We start from the raw sequence: 21,596 nt of genomic DNA, 5'->3' as shown, positions 1-21,596 counted from the left end.
CTTCCAAAACTATTCAGCTTTGATATTAATTAGTTTTTTGGGTTCATTGAGAACATGGTTGTTGTTCAATAATAAAATTAATCCTCAAAAATACAACTTGCCTAATAATTCTGCACTCCCTGTATGTATATTCTGTATACTTTTGTACATGCTCAGTGGGAGTTGGAGCCTTAGAAAGTGAGCGTATCAAAAGATTGTTCACATTTTATAACTGAAGTATATTGATTTTTTTTTTTAATTGCATGCTTTATCTGAATCAGAAAACTAAATTTGATTTTAGTAAGCGCTTTAACCAATAATAATGTTTCATTTTTTTGCACTAAACATTGAAAGAGACAGTAAACATCTTTAATTACAATATTTTTCTGAAGCCTTAAAATAAATTATTACATATGGAGTAAACACAGTTAGCCACGGCCATTTATGTTAGTAACATTACCACTGTTTTGCAGTTCTTTGTCTGTTAATTTCTGCAGAATCTAATTAAGGACAGATATAGAACAAAGCTTGTGAATTCTGCTATGTTCCTTTCCAGTTGTCTCAATTGGAAAATTCTTCCTACTTAATTTACAGAAAAAGGAGGGAAGATAAATAATAAAAATATTTTACAAAACTGTTTCACTATAATCTGAAACTAGGAATGCACCGAAATTTCGGCCACAGAAACATTTCAGCAAAAAATGACATTTTCGGTCATTTCAGTTTTCTTTCCCCCCCCCCCCCCTGTTATTTTAGCTAAAATTATTGTGTAGCATATTTCAAATTTAATGCTAACCTAGAGCTGCTGTTTAAGTTGACTTACTGTTTTGCAGATAATAATAGTTTTCTAGGATTTTACTTTATTTGGATAATTGGTAAAAAAAAAAAAAACTATCAACTAGATTTGGAGTTTTGTCGGTAACGACCCGAAAAACTAACGCCGGCTTTTTTCTGGCCGCACCATAAAAATAACTCTGGTATTGAGAGTCCACATAAAGGCTGCGTTAGGCTCCAAAAAAGGAGCGTAGAGCATATTTAACGCAGCTTCAACTCTCGATACCAGAGTTGCTTACGCAAGCGGCCAGCCTCAAAAACGTGCTCGTGCACGATTCTCCCATAGGAAACAATGGGGCTGTTTGAGCTGAAAAAAAACCTAACACCTGCAAAAAAGCCGCGTTCAGCTCTTAACGCAGCCCCATTGTTTGCTATGCGGTAACCCTTCCTACGTCTGCACCTAACACTCTAACATGTACCCCGAGTCTAAACACCCCTAACCTTACACTTATTAACCCCTAATCTGCCGCCCCCGCTATCGCTGACCCCTGAATATTATTATTAACCCCTAATCTGCCATTCCGTAAACCGCCGCTACTTACATTATCCCTATGTACCCCTAATCTGCTGCCCTAACATCGCCGACCCCTATATTATATTTATTAACCCCTAATCTGCCCCCCACAACGTCGCCTCCACCTGCCTACACTTATTAACCCCTAATCTGCCGACCGGACCTGAGCGCTACTATAATAAAGTTATTAACCCCTAATCCGCCTCACTAACCCTATAATAAATAGTATTAACCCCTAATCTGCCCTCCCTAACATCGCCGACACCTAACTTCAATTATTAACCCCTAATCTGCTGACCGGAGCTCACCGCTATTCTAATAAATGTATTAACCCCTAAAGCTAAGTCTAACCCTAACACTAACACCCCCCTAAATTAAATATAATTTAAATCTAACGAAATTAATTAACTCTTATTAAATAAATTATTCCTATTTAAACCTAAATATTTACCTGTAAAATAAATCCTAATATAGCTACAATATAAATTATATTTATATTATAGCTATTTTAGGATTTATATTTATTTTACAGGTAACTTTGTATTTATTTTAACCAGGTACAATAGCTATTAAATAGTTAAGAACTATTTAATAGCTAAAATAGTTAAAATAATTACAAATTTACCTGTAAAATAAATCCTAACCTAAGTTACAATTAAACCTAACACTACACTATCAATAAATTAATTAAATAAACTACCTACAATTACCTACAATTAACCTAACACTACACTATCAATAAATTAAATAAATACAATTCCTACAAATAAATACAATTAAATAAACTAGCTAAAGTACAAAAAATAAAAAAGAACTAAGTTACAAAAAATAAAAAAATATTCACAAACATAAGAAAAATATTACAACAATTTTAAACTAATTACACCTACTCTAAGCCCCCTAATAAAATAACAAAGCCCCCCAAAATAAAAAAATGCCCTACCCTATTCTAAATTACTAAAGTTCAAAGCTCTTTTACCTTACCAGCCCTGAACAGCCAATAGAATGCGAGCTCAATCTGATTGGCTGATTGGATCAGCCAATCGGATTGAACTTGATTCTGATTGGCTGATTCCATCAGCCAATCAGAATATTCCTACCTTAATTCCGATTGGCTGATAGAATCCTATCAGCCAATCGGAATTCGAGGGACGCCATCTTGGATGACGTCCCTTAAAGGAACCTTCATTCTTCAGTTGGACGTCGCCGGATGAAGATGGGTCCGCGTCGGAGGTCTTCAGGATGGAGCCGGTCCTCATCGGATGAAGATAGAAGATGCCGCTTGGAAGATGATGGTTGCCGGTCCGGATCTACTCTTCTTCCCAGATAGGATGAAGACTTTGGAGCCTCTTCTGGACCTCTTCAGCCACCGGATGATGAATCGCCAGCCCCCGCTTGGGTTGGATGAAGATTTTGGAGCCAGGACGGATCAGTGATACCTGGTGAGGTGAAGACAAGGTAGGATGATCTTCAGGGGCTTAGTGTTAGGTTTATTTAAGGGGGGTTTGGGTTAGATTAGGGGTATGTGGGTGGTGGGTTGTAATCTTGGGGGGGGGATTGTATGTTTTTTTTTTCAGGCAAAATAGCTGAATTCTTTGGGGCATGCCCCGCAAAGGGCCCTGTTCAGGGCTGGTAAGGTAAAAGAGCTTTGAACTTTAGTAATTTAGAATAGGGTAGGGCATTTTTTTATTTTGGGGGGCTTTGTTATTTTATTAGGGGGCTTAGAGTAGGTGTAATTAGTTTAAAATTGTTGTAATTTTTTTCTTATGTTTGTAAATATTTTTTTATTTTTTGTAACTTAGTTCTTTTTTATTTTTTGTACTTTAGCTAGTTTATTTAATTGTATTTATTTGTAGGAATTGTATTTAATTAATTTATTGATAGTGTAGTGTTAGGTTAATTGTAGGTAATTGTAGGTAGTTTATTTAATTAATTTATTGATAGTGTAGTGTTAGGTTTAATTGTAACTTAGGTTAGGATTTATTTTACAGGTAAATTTGTAATTATTTTAACTATTTTAGCTATTAAATAGTTCTTAACTATTTAATAGCTATTGTACCTGGTTAAAATAAATACAAAGTTACCTGTAAAATAAATATTAATCCTAAAATAGCTATAATATAATTATAATTTATATTGTAGCTATATTAGGATTTATTTTACAGGTAAGTATTTATCTTTAAATAGGAATAATTTATTTAATAAGAGTTAATTAATTTCGTTAGATGTAAATTATATTTAACTTAGGGGGGTGTTAGGGTTAGACTTAGCTTTAGGGGTTAATACATTTATTAGAATAGCGGTGAGCTCCGGTCGGCAGATTAGGGGTTAATAAGTGTAGGCAGGTGGAGGCGACGTTGTGGGGGGCAGATTAGGGGTTAATAAATATAATATAGGGGTCGGCGGTGTTAGGGGCAGCAGATTAGGGGTACATAAGGATAACGTAGGTGGCGGCGCTTTGCGGTCGGCAGATTAGGGAGAATTATTGTAGGTAGCTGGCTGCGACGTTGTGGGGGGCAGATTAGGGGTTAATAAATATAATATAGGGGTCGGCGGTGTTAGGGGCAGCAGATTAGGGGTACATAAGGATAACGTAGGTGGCGGTGCTTTGCGGTCGGCAGATTAGGGGTTAATAAGTGTAGGTAGGTGGAGGCGACGTTGTGGGGGGCAGGTTAGGTGTTAATAAATATAATACAGGGGTCGGCGGTGTTAGGGGCAGCAGATTAGGGGTACATAAGGATAACGTAGGTGGCGGTCGGCAGATTAGGGGTTAAAAAAAATATTCGAGTGTCGGCGATGTGGGGGGACCTCGGTTTAGGGGTACATAGGTAGTTTATGGGTGTTAGTGTACTTTAGAGCACAGTAGTTAAGAGCTTTATAAACCGGCGTTAGCCCAGAAAGCTCTTAACTACTGACTTTTTTCCTGCGGCTGGAGTTTTGTCGTTAGATGTCTAACGCTCACTTCAGAAACGACTCTAAATACCGGAGTTAGAAAGATCCCATTGAAAAGATAGGATACGCAATTTACGTAAGGGGATCTGCGGTATGGAAAAGTCGCGGATGAAAAGTGAGCGTTAGACCCTATTTTGAGTGACTCCAAATACCGGCGGTAGCCTAAAACCAGCGTTAGGAGCCTCTAACGCTGGTTTTCACGGCTAACGCCAAACTCCAAATCTAGGTCTAAATAAAGAATAATACAGTATATTGATATTTAAAAGGGATGCACCGAAATTTTGGTTGCAAAAACATTTTGGGCAAAAATGGCATTATGGTTTTTTTTCAGTTTTGTTTTTTTTGCCTGTTTTTTCTCTTGGTAAAATCATTGTGTAGCATTTTATTGTTTTAAGATATGTTTTTTCCAGTTTAAGTGAGTTACTTTTAATAAAAGTGTTATTTTATTTTATTGGCTTGCAGTTTTTCAATTCAGATTCATTAATTTATTAGTCTATTTATGCCAAAAAAAAAAGACATTTTCGTTTTTGTTTTTTGGCCAAGTGCATCCTGGATTTTCGGTTTCGGTCCAGAATCTTCATTTCGGTGCATCACTATCTGAAACTGTTTCTAATCCCTTTAAAGGGACATGAAACCCAAATATTTTCTTTCATGATTCAGATAGCGCATGCAAGTTTAATCAACTTTGCAATTTACTTCTATTATCTAATTTGCTTTGTTCTTTTTGTATCCTTTGTCAAAAAAGCATACCTATGCAGGTTCAGAAGGAGCAATGCACTACTTGGATCTAGCAGTTGATTGGTGGCTGCACATGTGTGCCTCTTGTCATTGGCTCACCCACTGTGTTCAGCTATCTCCCAGTAGTGCATTGCTGCACCTTTGACAAAGGATAATAAGAAAATAAAGCAAATTTAATAATAGAAGCAAATTGGAAAGTTGTTTAAAATAGTATGTTCTGTCTGAATCAAGAGAGAACAATTTTGGGTTTCATGTCCCTTTAACTGAAGGCAATTAGTACAGCGCTATAACTACTATGCATTGTCATGAAATAAAAAAGGCAATAACATGAAAAGTACAGAACTATTACTGAATCAGTCAAACTGGGGTTGATGTCCCTTTAAATCACTTAGATACAGCGTACAATGTTTAACAACTTTCCATATTACTTTTCTTATTAAAGGGACATGAAACCCAAGTTTTTCATTTCATGATTTAGACTTTTATAACAACTTTCTAATGTATTTCTATCATCACATTTGCTTCATTCTCTTGTTTGTCTATTTAGCATATATAAAGGACCAGGGACCAATCAACACATAACATACTACACCGGAACCCAGAACTTATGATACATTACACTGTCAAACAAATATGTATATATCTCTTGCACATATACCTAAGCCTTCATCTATTCTTATATTTTGGAAAATAATATAAAAAAATATATTAAAGATATTTATAAAAGATATACAGTGGGGCAAAAAAGTATTTAGTCAGCCACCAATTGTGCAAGTTCTCCCACTTAAGAAGATGAGAGAGGCCTGTAATTTTCATCATAGGTATACCTCAACTATGAGAGACAAAATGTGGAAACAAATCCAGACAATCACATTGTCTGATTTGGAAAGAATTTATTTGCTTATTATGGTGGAAAATAAGTATTTGGTCACCTACAAACAAGCAAGATTTCTGGCTCTCACAGACCTGTATCTTCTTCTTTAAGAGGCTCATCTGTCCTCCACTCATTACCTGTATTAATGGCACCTGTTTGAAATTGTTATCAGTATAAAAGACACCTGTCCACAACCTCAAACAGTCACACTCCAAACTCCACTATGATGAAGACCAAAGAGCTGTCGAAGGACACCAGAAACAAAATTGTAGACCTGCACCAGGCTGGGAAGACTGAATCTGCAATAGGCAAGCAGCTTGGTGTGAAGAAATCAACTGTGTTAGCAATAATTAGAAAATGGAAGACATACAAGACCACTGATAATCTCCCTCGATCTGGGGCTCCATGCAAGAGCTCACCCCGTGGGGTCAAAATGATCACAAGAACGGTGAGCAAACATCCCAGAACCACATGGTGGGACCTAGTGAATGACCTGCAGAGAGCTGGGACCAACGTAACAAAGGCTACCATCAGTAACACACTAAGCCGCCAGGGACTCAGATCCTGCAGTGCCAGACGTGTCCCCCTGCTTAAGCCAGTACATGTCCGGGCCCATCTGAAGTATGCTAGAGAGCAAGCATTTGGATGAGCCAGAAGCGGATTGGGAGAATGTCATATGGTCAGATGAAACCAAAGTAGAACTGTTTGGTAGAAACACAACTTGTCGTGTTTGGAGGAGAGAGAATGCTGAGTTGCAACCAAAGCACACCATACCTACTGTGAAGCATGAGGGTGGCAAAATCATGCTTTGGGGCTGTTTCTCCGCAAAGGGAACAGGACGACTGATCCGTGTACATGAAAGAATTAATGGGGCCATGTATCGTGAGATTTTTGTGCAAACCTCCTTCCATCAGCAAGGGCATTGAAGATGAAACGTGGCTGGGTCTTTCAGCATGACAATGATCCCAAACACACCGCCCGGGCAACGAAGGAGTGGCTTCGTAAGAAGCATTTCAAGGTCCTGGAGTGGCCTAGCCAGTCTCCAGAACTCAACCCCATAGAAAACCTTTGGAGGGAGTTGAAAGTCTGTGTTGCCCAGCGACAGCCCCAAAACATCACTGCTCTAGAGGAGATCTGCATGCAGGAATGGGCCAACATACCAGCAACAGTGTGTAACAACCTTGTGAAGACTTAAAGAAAACGTTTGACCTCTGTCATTGCCAACAAAGGATACATAACAAAGTATTGAGATGAAATTTTGATATTGACCAAATACTTATTTTCCACCATAATTTGCAAATAAATTATTTCCAAATCAGACAATGTGATTGTCTGGATTTGTTTCCACATTTTGTCTCTCATAGTTGAGGTATACCTATGATGAAAATTACAGGCCTCTCTCATCTTCTTAAGTGGGAGAACTTGCACAATTGGTGGCTGACTAAATACTTTTTTGCCCCACTGTATGTGTCCCTCAAGGAACATTCATCAAGGATCTATAAGATGACCCAATTCAACCTGAGTTCAGTCACTCAGGTTGAATTTAAGATAAAACATTATGCAAATTGTGGCACAGAATTTGTGGTTTACCTTTTGGAATGCCAATTTTGTAAGTAACATTATGTAGAACAAACATCACTTACTGTGGTGTAACTAACAGTGATTAAACTAACTTACTGCAGTGTAACTAACTTACTGCAGTGTAACTATCTGTGGTATAACTTACTGCAGTGTAACTAACTTACTGCAGTGTAACTATCTGTGGTATAACTTACTGCAGTCTAACTATCTGTGGTATAACTTACTGCAGTGTAACTAACTTACTGCAGTGTAACTATCTGTGGTATAACTTACTGCAGTGTAACTAACTTACTGCAGTGTATCTAACTTACTGCAGTGTAACTATCTGTGGTATAACTTACTGCAGTGTAACTAACTTACTGCAGTGTAACTATCTGTGGTATAACTTACTGCAGTGTAACTAACTTACTGCAGTGTAACTAACTGTGGTGTAACTTACTGTGATGCAACTAACTTACTGCAGTGTAACTAACTGTGGTATAACTTACTGTGATGTAACTAACTTACTGCAGTGTAATTAACTTACTGCAATGTAACTAACTTTGGTGTAACTAACAGTAATGAAACTAACGCACTGCGGTGTAACTTACCACAGTGTAACTTACCATATGTCCTAATTGTTGCACTAGAAGATGTAATGCGTGTTTTATCCACATTTAGTAAGGCACTACAGGAGAAGTTCTGAAGATTGTCACTTCGCTGAGCCACAATTTCATGTGTCACTGAAACATTAGTTATTCCCCTTTTGGTCTCCTGTTTAAACGATTTAGTGTTGATCTCTTCCCCTTCTCTGGTCCATTTCACCATAAGATCCTGTACAGGAGCCACGTTATTAACATTGCAGGTGATATTGTATGTTGTCCCTACTTCCATTTCTTTCTGTAAGTCTATTGTCACCAAATCAGGTTCCGCTGCAAAACAATTTAAGAATATTAATTACTACCAAACAATCCACTTATCCTCAAAATCTAGTCAAGGGTTGATGTTGTCTAGACCTGACTGCTCATCGGCATGCAGATCAATTTGAGTCAGTCTAATAGCTACTTAATAAAGTGTGTATCTGAATATATTCACATTTTGTGTATGCTCATTTTAATCTGCTTAAGTTAATTTAACTTTAATTACTTACTCAAAGCAATTTAGATCACCAGAGAAGATGCATTCAGTCAGTTCATAGAAAATCATAACCAATAATAAAAATACTAGACTGTGTGCATGCATGTATGTATATATATATATATATATATATATATATATATATATATATATATATATATATATATATATATATATATATATATATATACAGGTAGCCCTCAGTTTACGCCGGGGTTATGTTCCAGAAGGAATGGTTGTAAATCGAAACCATTGTAAATTGAAACCCAGTGTATAATGTAAGTCAATGGGAAGTGAGGGAGTTAGGTTCCAGGCCCCTCTCAAAATTCTCATAAGTAACACCTAATACATAATTTTTAAAGCTTTGAAATGAAGACTTTAAATGCTAAACATCATTAGACACAGAATATATAATTAAACTAAGTTAAATGAACAAAAACATTTGCTAAAACAGCATTATAAACCTAATAAAAAAAATCACACAACACAGAGTTTACTTACATTTTTTTGCAAACAGTTCTTTTTATGCATTCCAATCTGGACAGATTTATAGACAGGAAGATCTTGTTCCTTTGAAAGCTGCTCGATAGCTCAGGTCTAGCTAGCTACACTGATTAATTTCAGCCTGCTTGTGTGCTTGGCTTGCATATCTTTGCCGCAACACAAGCACACAGCTCCACCTACTGGCTATTTTAATTAATGCACTGCTTCTCAATGCTTTTTAATAACAGTCACATGACTGAAAAAAAGTTTGTTATTCTGAAATGGTGCAAATTGAACCGTTGTAAACCGAGGGCCACCTGTATACTATATATATATATATATATATATATATATATATATATATATATATATATATATATATATATATATATATATATATATATATATATATATATATATATATATATATATATATATATAATTATAGCCACAATGAAAAAAGGCACTCACTGGTATTAATGTTAAAATATAATGTTTAATTCAATCCATTAAAAAGCATAACATTTCGAGAACATTACGTTCCCTATAGCCCTGTATTTATCTTTTTGCTATATCTGGCATTTGATAACGTAATGTTCTCGAAATGTTATGCTTTTTAATGGATTGAATTAAACGTTATATTTTTACATTGATACCAGTGAGTTGCCTTTTTCATCGTGGCTATAATTGGATATTTTCCTGAAAGTGCACCCTATATATATACACAAAATATATGAAGGCACTCACTGGTCTGAGCAAAATTGTCATTTTAACCGCAGCTATACGGCCCATCCAGGAGACCTCGCGGAAGTTCCAGGAATTCAAGAGTCGACGGATCTCCACAAGCAGATGCTCATGATTTTTGGTTCTGACTGTCTGAAGATCTGGGCCAATATATACTCCTAGATGTTTTAAAGCATCTCTTGACCATTTGAACTGGTAAGTCGTTTGTAGAAGGGCTAGCTCCTGATCAGGGATATGAACAGGGAAGGCCTCAGTTTTTTGGAAGTTCATTTTGTAGTAGCTAAGTTCGCCAAATTGCGTAATGAGATCAAACAAGACAGGCAGGGAGCCCATGGACTGGGAAAGAAATAATGTTATGTCATCAGCAAACAAGGCTAGCTTGTCTGCACAGGGGCCCAGTTGCATCCCTTTAATTCCGTCTAGCCCCCTAATGGCCTGGGCCAGTGGCTCTATTGCAAGTGTGAAAATCAGGGGAGATAGAGGGCAGCCTTGATGAGTGCCATTAGTAATCTGGAACACATCTGAACAGAATCCTAAACCGATCACTCTAGCATGGGGTTCAGAGTATAGCTCCCGGATAGCCTTTATATCTTTGCTTTGGAGACCAAAATAAGAAAGCGTCCCCCATAGGTATATCCAGTTGACCCTGTCAAACGCCTTCTCGGCATCGAGAGACAGGGCCAACATGGGGTAGTGCAGTCTGTCTGCCTCAGTGAGAATGTTTAACACCCTACTTGTGTTATCCGGCACTTCCCTAGCTAGCGTGAATCCCACCTGGTCTGTAAGCAACAACGAAGGTAGCATTGTGCAAAGTCTATTGGCCCACGGCTTAGCATAAAGCTTCACATCTATATTAATAAGGGAAATTGGGCGGTAGCTTCCACATTGGGTCGGGTCTTTATCCGGTTTGGGAATGGTTAAAATTGACACCTCCACTAGCTCCCTACGAAACTGTCCTTTCTCTCTAGCCTCTGAGTACATGTTAAGTAGGAGGGGGGTGACCTGGTCTAAAAAGGTCTTGTAGAACAAGGGGGTAAAACCATCTGGTCCAGGGGCCTTGTTGTTTTTGAGTTGTTTTATGGCTGCAATGAGTTTCTCACTGGTAAAGGGGATCTGTAAAGATATCTGGGCAGTGTCGTCCAGCTTTGGGGGCTTTAATCTTGTCAGGAAAGTCTGAATCTTGATGATCTATGGACCTGGGTCAGATCCCGGGGCTTGTAGATTATACAATCCAGTGTAATACCGGGCAAAAGCAGCACCAATATCCTTAGGGGCCGTAACCGGAATACCATTACTAACAATTGTATAAATTCTAGGGGCTGCTCTATGACCTCTTAATTTATGGGCAAGTAAAGCCGAAGCCTTATTACCCTGATAGTAGGTCAATTGTTAGAATCTGAGAAGCACGTTTCATACTCGCTCCGTCTCTTTATCCCTAATCTGCCTACGGAAACCTTCTATCTCATCAGACAGCATCTGGGATGGGCTAATTTAGCTTGGAGTTGAGCCACAAGGAGACCTAAAGGGGCTCCCATCTGTTTCTTCATGGACGCTTGCTTCTTGATACAAACCCCCCTCAAGTAAGCCTTTAAGGCAGCCCATATAGTTTGATCTGACATTAGTGGGCTAGCGTTAATGTGAACAAAGTCTGTTATAGAGTCACGGATCAAAGTTATTTGTCTTGTGTCGGATCTAAGACCATGTTAAAGTCACTCCCGATAATAACTATCCCAGATTTAAGGTTCTCTATCTTATGTAGTAGGGACTTCAGGAAGGAAACCTGGCCCATATTTGGAGCATATAGATTCACCAAGGTATACATCTGACCATTCAGTTTACACAAAAGGATAATGTATCTACCCTCAGGGTCAGTGTCAACATAGATTTGCTCATAGCTCAAGTGTTTGTGCAGAAGTGTGGCCGTTCCTCTAGTTTTGTCAGAATATAAGGCTGAAATATAGTGGGTATAGTGCAGTGACCTGAAAGGAGCTGTGTAGGTAGTCGGCCAATGTGTTTCTTGTGCAAAAATTACTGAGGCGTGTAGTGAGTGCATGTAATTACTCAAGAGGCTCCTCTTCATTGGGGAATTCAGGCCTTTGCAATTCAGGGAAGCAAATGTGAGGGTTTCTGGAGTGGGTCGCATGGTATAGAGCTCAGTGGTATGGGTAAATAGAAAGACAAAATGGTCCCACCAAACAAGAGACACCACCCAAAGGAAAAGGGCAAAAAGCTTATAAGAGAGAAAATGGAGGAGGGAAAGGAAACTAAGAGGGAGAAGGGACAGAAAAAGAGGGTAAGGAAGAGAACCAACCCCCTTTCTCACCTGGGCACGCGTGTGAGGCGAGATATCAGTTGGGGATGTTTCTTCAGGACTCCAACAGGTACAGAACTAGTCAGTGTCAGATGGCTTAGATATTAACAAAATTGGTTAGCTTAGTGTGATACAAAGATCAATTACAACAACAACAAAACAGTTTAACTGTAATATATATATATATATATATATATATATATATATATAATTGAACAAGTAAGTCCCACCAGGGGGAGGAAAAGTAGGAGACCCGAAGACTGGAAACTTGATGTAAATTAGTATCTTTTATTTAGCCAAATTGCCAAATAGCAGGTGTAAGTACAGATGGACACCTGACGCGTTTCGCGCATGCGTACATGCGTTTATATATAAACAGTGGGTAATTGGTGATGGTCCTATTCACCGCCAATCAAGGAACTCGACTTCTTAGGAACTGAATAGTCTAATTCCTTAATCTTTTCTGTAAGAGATATCAAGGGGTGAGGAAGAAGACGGTAAGTGGACTACTAGTAAATACTACAGGAGTCCAGATGGGCACTCCAAGGGGGGGGGGGGCAAAAAACTGCGATATCAAGTAGCTCTCTATGAATAGAAAGAAGTAAACCAATTCTAAGTAAACTCTGCCCAGTCTATCTATACCGGGGGGGGGGGGGAGGAGGAGGAGCGGGGGAGAGTACCAGGGATTACAACATCATTAGGGCATATTGTTCTTAGAGTAGTGCCAAACTGATATATCCCAGCAGCCCTGATATTAACGATAAGCACAAATCAAACTGAGTCAGATCAGCTTAAGTCTACGTGGTGATATGTCTAGGGGGGGGGAGGAGGGGGGAAGGGGCAAAGGGAAATTCTTATAACATCACTAGATATTGCAAAGACTAGGGTCCCGTTATTTTAGTCAGTAAGTAAAATCTTGGATACAGAGGGACCTTGCATCTCTATCCCTAGTCCCGTCCCCCCACCCTCAGAACCCAACCCGGCCCAAAATCCCTAACTGTGGACTTTGACACATTAATGGCAGTCTAGGAGATACCCTGTCAACAATCTTAGGAAGACTTTTGTCGTTCATCTTAGTATATATATATTGCGATTTGAATACCCAAATACAAACAAGAACCATATAATTTGTGCAAATTAATATACATAGAGTCTGTCTCACATATATAGAAGATAAGGCACATGACGACATAGGTATTGATTGGTAACAATAAAAACAAAAGGTAGCTATGGCAGCTAAAAAAGAAATACATCTAACACTAACCGTGTGATAAACAGGGAGACCTGGATATTTTCACAGGGTACTGTCTCTTATTGTGGAAGTACAAGTTCAGTCACAAGGACAAGTTCCAGAGACTTGGACCTTTGGTTGTAAGCCCATAACATTTCTTAAAACAGATAGCTCCTCAGTCCCCAGACCCACCCAACCACTCAGCATCGTTTGCAGCATGTTCAGCCCAGGGCACCTTGTCCAGAGAACGAACCAAGTTATAACTGAAAGTGGGCCCCGGGCTCCCCACACTGCACCCGACTGCCCAGCAAGACATATAAAACAACATAACTTTTAATAAACATTAATGAACATGAAACAAAGACTTTTGTAAAGGATACTTCTCAATCTTGAGTGAAATAGTCCTCTCTGAATTCCAGTATAGGAATAGGAAGATCACAGCATGCTGTTCTGTGGTAAGTCACGTAGCAACTAGTTCACCTTCATCATGAGTCAGGGGACTCTTGGGATTTGCGTGGCAGCAGGCGTTGGGGTCTAGGGCTCAGTCAGACAATTTTTCGTTTCTTAATACCCCAGCCTTGTACCTTACCTTTTTGTACCTTTTTTCATACAAGCTCACTTTACAGCGGTTGTAGCTGTTTACTTTTTAAACGTTGTTCAAATAAAGTATCATTGTTTTAAGGAACCTCCAGCAGTGCCTGCATTTCTTCCTTGTCCTGTATCTAAATAGTGGGTTTCGCCACTGCTACGGCACTCCGTTGGCTCACCATGGAAAGACTTCACTGAAACCGGCATCACTTCCGGTTACCTCGCCAGGTCCGCAGACGCTGCCAGGAACGCCGCTCTTCCAGGTCTAGGGCTCCACTCCGGGGCACCCACATGTAGTGCTCCAGGTGGCAAAGACCTCTGATGGAGGGGAGCAGGTGATATAAGGTCTCATGTTTTCAATAGGTCCATTCCTGCTTCCAAGGATGTAGTAGTATGGATCTGTCCATTTCTATTTACTATCACCTTAGTCAGATACCCCCATCTGTAGCGGATGTTATGCTGTCTGAGGGCCTGTGTAAAAGGGCCAAAGGATCTGTGCTTCTGCAAAGTATACTGAGAGAGATCAGGGAAAACCAAGATTGACTGGAACTTTTTGGGTAGCTGAGGCTTGTTGGCTAGTTCTCGTAGACTTTTTTCTTTATGTGTGAAAAACTGGATTCTAGCAAGCACATCTCTAGGCTTATCAAAAAGGGAAGCAGGGATGATCCAGGAAGCTATAGACCAGTTAGTCTGACATCAATAGTGGGGAAGATATTTGAAGGGATTATAAGGGATTATATTGATGATCATATTCGTGTAAACAAGATTATGAGTTCTAATCAGCATGGCTTTAGGAGAAATAGATCATGTCAAACTAATCTAATTAGATTCTACGAGGAAGTAATACAAATATAGATAAAGGGGAATCAGTTGATGTGATATACTTAGATTTTGCAAAGGCATTTGATACAGTGCCACATGAGAGATTAATGCACAAAATTAAGGGACTGGGAATATCTGAAAATGTTAGCTCATGGATAAATAACTGGATAAAAGATAGGGAGCAACGAGTAGTAGTAAATGGATCATACTCAGATTGGACAAAGGTAATTAGTGGCGTCCCCCAGGGATCAGTACTGGGCCCTGTTCTTTTTAATATTTTTATAAATGACTTGGAGCAAGGATTAAATAGCGACATCTCTATTTTTGCAGATGATACTAAGTTAAGTAAGGTCATTAGGTCAGAGCAGGACGAACTCTCTTTACAAAGGGATTTGCTAAAATTAGAACTATGGGCAAGTGAATGGAAAATGAGATTTAATACGGAAAAATGCAAGGTTCTACATTTTGGAAGTAAAAATAAGCAGGCTACGTATTTTTTTTTTTTTATTATTTTTTTTAAAGAATTTTTATTGAGGTTGTGTGAGAACAAATACAACAAATAAGAGATCGTTAGACAAATAAAAAATGGTACATTTCCAGTAAACAGTTTCCATGGAAAAGGTTAGGATTCACATCGTGAATTATGTTGTGTAGAAACCTGGAACCTCTTTTTCATTGTTACATAGACAATATATATATATAGGTACCTTCCTCAAATAGCATATGGGTCACTTATGGACCCTAGATAGTTTGAAACATTATAAAGAAGGAAGAGTTTTCTCGTATACTGAGTTGTTGTAATAAAATATGCGGGTATGTTGCGTTTAAATCGCTTCAGTAATCCTCCTGAAACAGGAGGTATATTATAAGAAAAGGTGGGGGGAGGAGGTGGTAGTGGAAGTGTATTAAATGCGTAAATGTATTAATAGCGCCTGGGATGGGATAATGTCTCAAATAGTAAGACCTGAGGATCGCAAAGTTAATATAGCACCTAGAGCTTATTAGAAATGCCTCGTATAATGGGGACATAAAAGGGAATAACAATGATGCAGGACCTGCCTGCTCTAAAAACTATGTAAAGGAAGCTGTGTATATATATTCTAGGTCCTTTTACTGAATCGTTAATGTCATTCAGGCAAGTGCTATATGTAAAATGGAGTGTTAAACAAATGGGCCAAAGGTAATAGACTTAGTAGGGCACGGGGTAAGGTTGTAATTATGGGAATCGTGTAAAGGGGATATATTTGGGGTGGGTCATGCACTGGTAAAGAAAAATTGGAATATTTGCGAGGGCAAAAATAGACTATAGGAGTTAGGATGGGACCATCTTAAAGTGCAATACACATAGCTATACAAAATTGTCCCCAGAGCGAAATGGAATCTAAAATTGAGGTTGAGGCAGGATTAGATTACCCAATCTATGTGACCTAGGTAGCAGCAATGAAGCTGCAGCATTATAGGGAAGGCAACAAAACACAACAATTGGGCCTTATAAAACAACTGCAAGGTGGAACATAACAAATGTTAGGACGCAGCCTCGGCCGCTGGCTACGTCTGTACTGTATTGAAAGAAATGATCCCACCATACAGCTGCTCTAATGTAGTGTGAAGAAAAGTCATTATAAATGTTCTATATGTCTCCACAGTCACAATTCTGCCAGGTTAAAAAGTATGTAGAACAGCAGGACCCATCTAGTAGAACATATAGCATCTCTGAACACCTCAGTACAGTAACAACAGGAGGGATGCACTGAGAAAACACACATTGCATATAGATATCATATTAAAAACAAACATAACTCTACACAGAAATGCCAATATAAGTCTGCATTGATGCACTAAACATATAGGTAAATGACAGTGTGGTGAAACAAATGCTTACTTTGGGGACATTAACGTGATAATATTAACTTATAAGTAAATAAACAGCCAATACATTGTGGAGGTCAATATGAAACATAGAGCAAGGTAGTATCAGTAAGCCCTTCGGAACAATGTGCCTGTAAGTGGCATGAACCATATCAGAAGCATGCAATAAGTAGTGCTCTGCATGTAAAGGGACCAGGCCCCATCTAATTGACAAATGCCTCCACTACATATTGCGACCTAGATGAGATTGTGATGTAATGGGGAGAAGCTATCAGGGAGATCTGTACATAGAAAGCTGCGTGGGTATTAATATAAGTAGTGGGAACAAATAGCCATGTATGCTGCTGTAGTGGGTTCTAAAAGACTGGGCTCACTTCTATTTTACTAGTGGTACAATGGCAAATTTCTATTGCTGAGATCAAGTCTGCTCAAACACTGCAGAACAATATCTCTGGAGTAGGCTAAATGTCAGGCTTTAAATGGTCCAGGTCGCCACCGGGATCCCAGCCTCTTAGAAGGGGAAAAAGTACACAGAATGTTATATGAGGCTGTGGTGGAGCTATCCCATTACTCTCCATTCATTTATTAGAATCTAACCCACTCCAGTTTGCAGTTTAGATATGGGAGGGTTGAAGTACTCTCTTGAGTGCTTTGAAATGTTCCCTTTTAGCTTACTCCTAGCAGGGGTAACAGCAAGCCCATTATGACACAGTGCATCCCTCTGAGGCCAGGAGAGTTGAGGCAAGCAACACTGTCTTCCATGTAAAGATCCTTGCCGGGTGTGGGGTGGAAGTAATCGCGGACCTTGTGAGAGTGGCTCTGACTCTGGCCGAGGATATCCCTTAGTCACAGTATTGCGGTCTGCCTCCTCTAATAATTTACAGGCCCGGCCGTCGTTGTTTGGGGGTCGCAGGTTCCCACTGATAAAAGCTTTGTCGTCTAACTCCTCTACTGTCGTATTGAAGTCTGCTGTCATGCGTGTCTCTGTCAAAGAGATCTGTACCTGATGTAGAGGGGATCTCAGAACCCACGATCCCGGTCATTTCACAAACCCCGGGGCTTCAAGGCTAGTGCGTGAGTAAGTAGCGTGTGCTGCTAGCGTTGTGTCTGTCCGCCGGGACTCCATTGTAACTTGGCAGCCGAGCACGTTTCCACACTTGTTTAAAAGGGCATGCATCTGCCCTAAAATGTGCTCCACATCAATCATATTCAGACAGGATAGTAGTTCCTTAAATTAGAGGTCAGCAGTAGTAGTCTTCAGCTTCTTATTAGGTAAGCAGTATAGGCCGCAAAATGGCTACCGCAGTTCGCGTGTTCAATGTCGAGCGCACTCAGAATGTAAAAGTCCGTTTTTGTTACTCACACCAAGATTCTTGTCGGGAGCAGGTGCAGTTACTGGTCTTCTCTAATGAGCATAAGAGTAAATGAGAAGTCATAGACGGCCGCAAAGTTTAATTTTTTTTATGTATATGTTCAGAGCTGTGGAGATATGCGACCGTCTTGCTTCAGAGTTGGCTCCGCCCCCCGGCTACGTATTTTTTAAATGGGACAAGACTTAGCCAAACACAGGAGGAAAGGGATTTGGGAGTAGTAATAGATAACAAGCTAAAGATGGGTGCACAATGCAGGGCAGCGGCTTCAAAGGCTAATAAGATACTAGCATGTATTAAAAGAGGCATTCATTCAAGGGAGGAAAGCATAATTCTGTCATTATATAAAGACCTCACCTTGAGTTTGGAGTGCAGTTCTGGGGACTGATTGCTAAAAAAGATATTGCAGAACTAGAAAAAGTTCAGAGAAGGGCCACAAAGCTAATAAGGGGATTGGATAAATTAACCTATGAGGAGAGGCTAGCCAAACTGGGACTGTTTTCTTTAGAAAAAAGGCGCTTGAGAGGTGACATGATTACTTTATATAAATATATTCAAGGCCCATATACAGAGATGGCAGAAGCTCTGTTTCTTTCAAGAAAATTGTATCTGACAAGAGGTCATAATTTAAGGTTGGAGGAAAGGAGATTTAATCTCCTGCAACGGAAACGTTTTTTCACTGTAAGAGCAATAAAATTGTGGAACTCATTACCAAAGGAGGTAGTGAATGCCAATACCATAGATACATTTAAAAATAGTCTGGATAAATTTCTGTATATAAACAAAATTCATGGATATGATTGCTAGTATTAAATGGGTCACATTTCAATGGGGTTATTTAAGCTTAACTGGAGCTTTTTGAAAGTATTTTAGATTTGTATAGGTTGAACTCGATGGACTTCATTCCTTTTTCAACCTTATCTACTATGTTACTATGTTACTATGTTACATTATGTGGTCTGGGGACTCGTTGAATTCTGTCTATCAGAAAATTTGGGTTCTCGTTATCTTTGAGGAGGATCTTGCAAAATTCCGTGGCAAAGCTTTCCAAATCTGCAGGCAGGATTTCCTCAGAAACTCCCCTGAATCTCAGATTGTTGTGTCTGGACATGTCCTCCAGGTCAGATAACTTGAGCTATCTGTATAGACAGGTTCTGAGAATAGGAGAGTAGATTTTCTTGGTCAACAGCCATATCTGCTTGCTTTCTCTCAAGGGTGTCCATTCTCTCCCCTATGGCTGCAATATCCCTGCGTAGTTCTGCAGCAGATCCCTTTATAGCGATGGTCAAAGTGTCCTGTAGCGCATTAATGCGCTGGGTGAGGGTATCAACTATATTGGCGACCATGTCTGTAGAGGTATGTCCAACCGAATATGAAAGAGAGGTCATTGAGTCTTCTGAGATGGCTCGTAGGGTGTTGTTTCCCTCCGTATCCATTGCAGAAACTTTTGGGCTGGCTGCCCTAAAGTGATCCATTACTGATTTCTACAGTGGATTTAGATATCCTTTTATTATGATTGGACATAGCAAATAACCTTTCAGGTGAGTGATAGCTGCGTTGATTTAAAATTATAAGCGTGGCTCCAGCATGTATATAGGGTGGAGTTAGAGCTTAGGGTTTATGAATGCCCTCCCGGAGAGCCCAGAGTTCATTACATTCTATTCCATTATTGTTGGCCAAAAGCTTTTCAGGTAGTCAATAGGCATACCAGTGGATGGGGTGGTCCTGTTTGAAGGCAATAGCTTGATTGTAGATCAAGCAGGGGCAGCGACAGTAGTTTCTCTCCTGGGGGAGCGCTCCTTCTAAGCAATGTAAGGGAAAAGGAATGAGGGTATGACCCGTGGGCAGAGTGGGCCAACGGGAAAGGGAGAAGAGAGACCAGGAACCGCCGTCCCTTTAAATAGTTAGTGAGGAAATAATTGTTGTCAGGGAGGTGTGTATAAACCACATGTGTGCCTGAGGAGGTATAGAAGTTGCTTAAAGTTCTAGCTGCATTCAATAAATGACCCCCAAACTGTCTGTAGAAATCTTCAACTGTCTGCAGAACTTAAAATCTCTTTTTAAACTTTCCCAATAAGGGGCCCCAGAAAGATCAGTCTCATAAGCAGGAGTGTATTGTGGTCAGTAGTGGCTTTGATCAATATGAATGGGAGCCTTTTTCATATGGATGCTATAGCCTGTCGTGCAAAAACAGCTGCTTTCAAGCCCTTATATTACGCATCTGTGACCTGCTTTTGTTCTGTTCTTGAAACTGTAGTGCGATTGGGAGTGGAGCTAGTTTCTTGTGATTTAGATAAGGTTAATATAGCCTGGCTTTAGCAAGAGAGTACTATCATGCCCATATTCCTGTAGTTTAGAGATAAAGCTATAGTGCGTGTATAGTGCACAGGTGGATCACTTACGGTCTCCTTAGGGCTAGACAAGATGGCCGCCGTTCCCACCGCAGGTTTTCCCCCCATCGATATGTGCAGCTGCCCCAGTCAAGAGGGCCTCCAACTATTCCTCGTCGGCCTCAAGTCTTTTACAGTAAGGCCTGCTAGACTCCTACTTCTCCTCGGTGAGCAATCAGTGAGTATTTAGCCCTGTGTCCAAGCAGTGTCTATGCTCTTTTATGCAGGGCCTCCTACGCGCTGGTGTACAATCAGTTCTCTGCGCAGCTGGGTTGGTAGTGGACCCGGAGAGGAGCCCCGACCGTCCAGTATCCACAAAGCTGAGTAACACTGCTTTCTTAGTCCCACAGTCTGTTTGCCTATGATAGCGCAGCCGGCGCTGCGTGGTCCGTCTTTGCTCCTTAACTAGCCAGCGGGCTCTCTCACTGCTGGCTCCAGAACGGCTTGATTTCAGCTCCGGTATAGCCTCAGTGTTGTAGCAGCTCTAAGTGGTCATTTATATTCAGATTTACTGGCAATTATTTTGGTATTTAGGATAAACCAGAGCCAAATTGCAGAGAGCTCTATAGAGTTGCGTCCTCTCGGCTCCGTTGCTGGCTCCGCACCCAAAATTGAACTTTTTTAATATTAGCTAATTATTTTTTTTAAGCTGCACTTATGTATTCTGCTGCACTTTAGGGTGGATAATTTAGGAATAATGTGACACAAGTCAACCTCTCTTGCAGAGCACCTTTCAAATAAGGGTTGTATATCAGATGGTAACTCACAGGGAGAGCTGTGTTCCACTTTACAGTTACTAATTGTGTTTTATGATCTTATTAACTTTTTATGAATCAGCCACAATGTTATCTAGTGATAAGTGATAAGTGATTATTTGGTTTCGAACATTCAATTCTTTCTTTACAATATTTTTTATGATCTTTTATAAATATGTGGCAGATTGTCTGCTTTTATCTGATACACTTTAAAATACATTTTTATACCATTCTATCTGGATCCGTGCTCCATTTGATTTTTACATGCAATGGGCCAGATTACAAGTGGCGCTCTAAATCTTTTTTTTTGCTTGTGCGCTAACTGCACTCAAGTGGGTTAGCGCATGCATTACAAGTTGAGAGTAAAAAGTTAGTGCCTGAGTTTTTTGCTAAGGACTCTGGATATTGCAACTCCCTCACCCCAAAGACTTCTATGGGGTGTGCT

At 39.7% G+C, this 21,596-nt stretch overlaps 1 protein-coding gene across 1 annotated transcript in view; it reads right to left on the bottom strand.

Annotated features, from left to right (window-relative positions):
* The window catches only part of LOC128664597 (carcinoembryonic antigen-related cell adhesion molecule 5-like), a 175,729-nt gene that overhangs the window by 109,714 nt on the left and 44,419 nt on the right, over positions 1–21,596 (bottom strand). The window contains exon 3 of the mRNA XM_053719415.1: positions 8,078–8,383. Coding sequence (XP_053575390.1) covers positions 8,078–8,383 — 306 coding nt within the window. The remainder of the gene's footprint in view (positions 1–8,077; positions 8,384–21,596) is intronic.

Source organism: Bombina bombina, chromosome 6, assembly GCF_027579735.1.
Source record: "Bombina bombina isolate aBomBom1 chromosome 6, aBomBom1.pri, whole genome shotgun sequence".
NCBI classification, from domain to species: domain Eukaryota; kingdom Metazoa; phylum Chordata; class Amphibia; order Anura; family Bombinatoridae; genus Bombina; species Bombina bombina.
The sequence above is the reverse complement of the archived record's forward strand: the minus strand, read 5'-3'. Positions and strand labels throughout refer to the sequence as shown.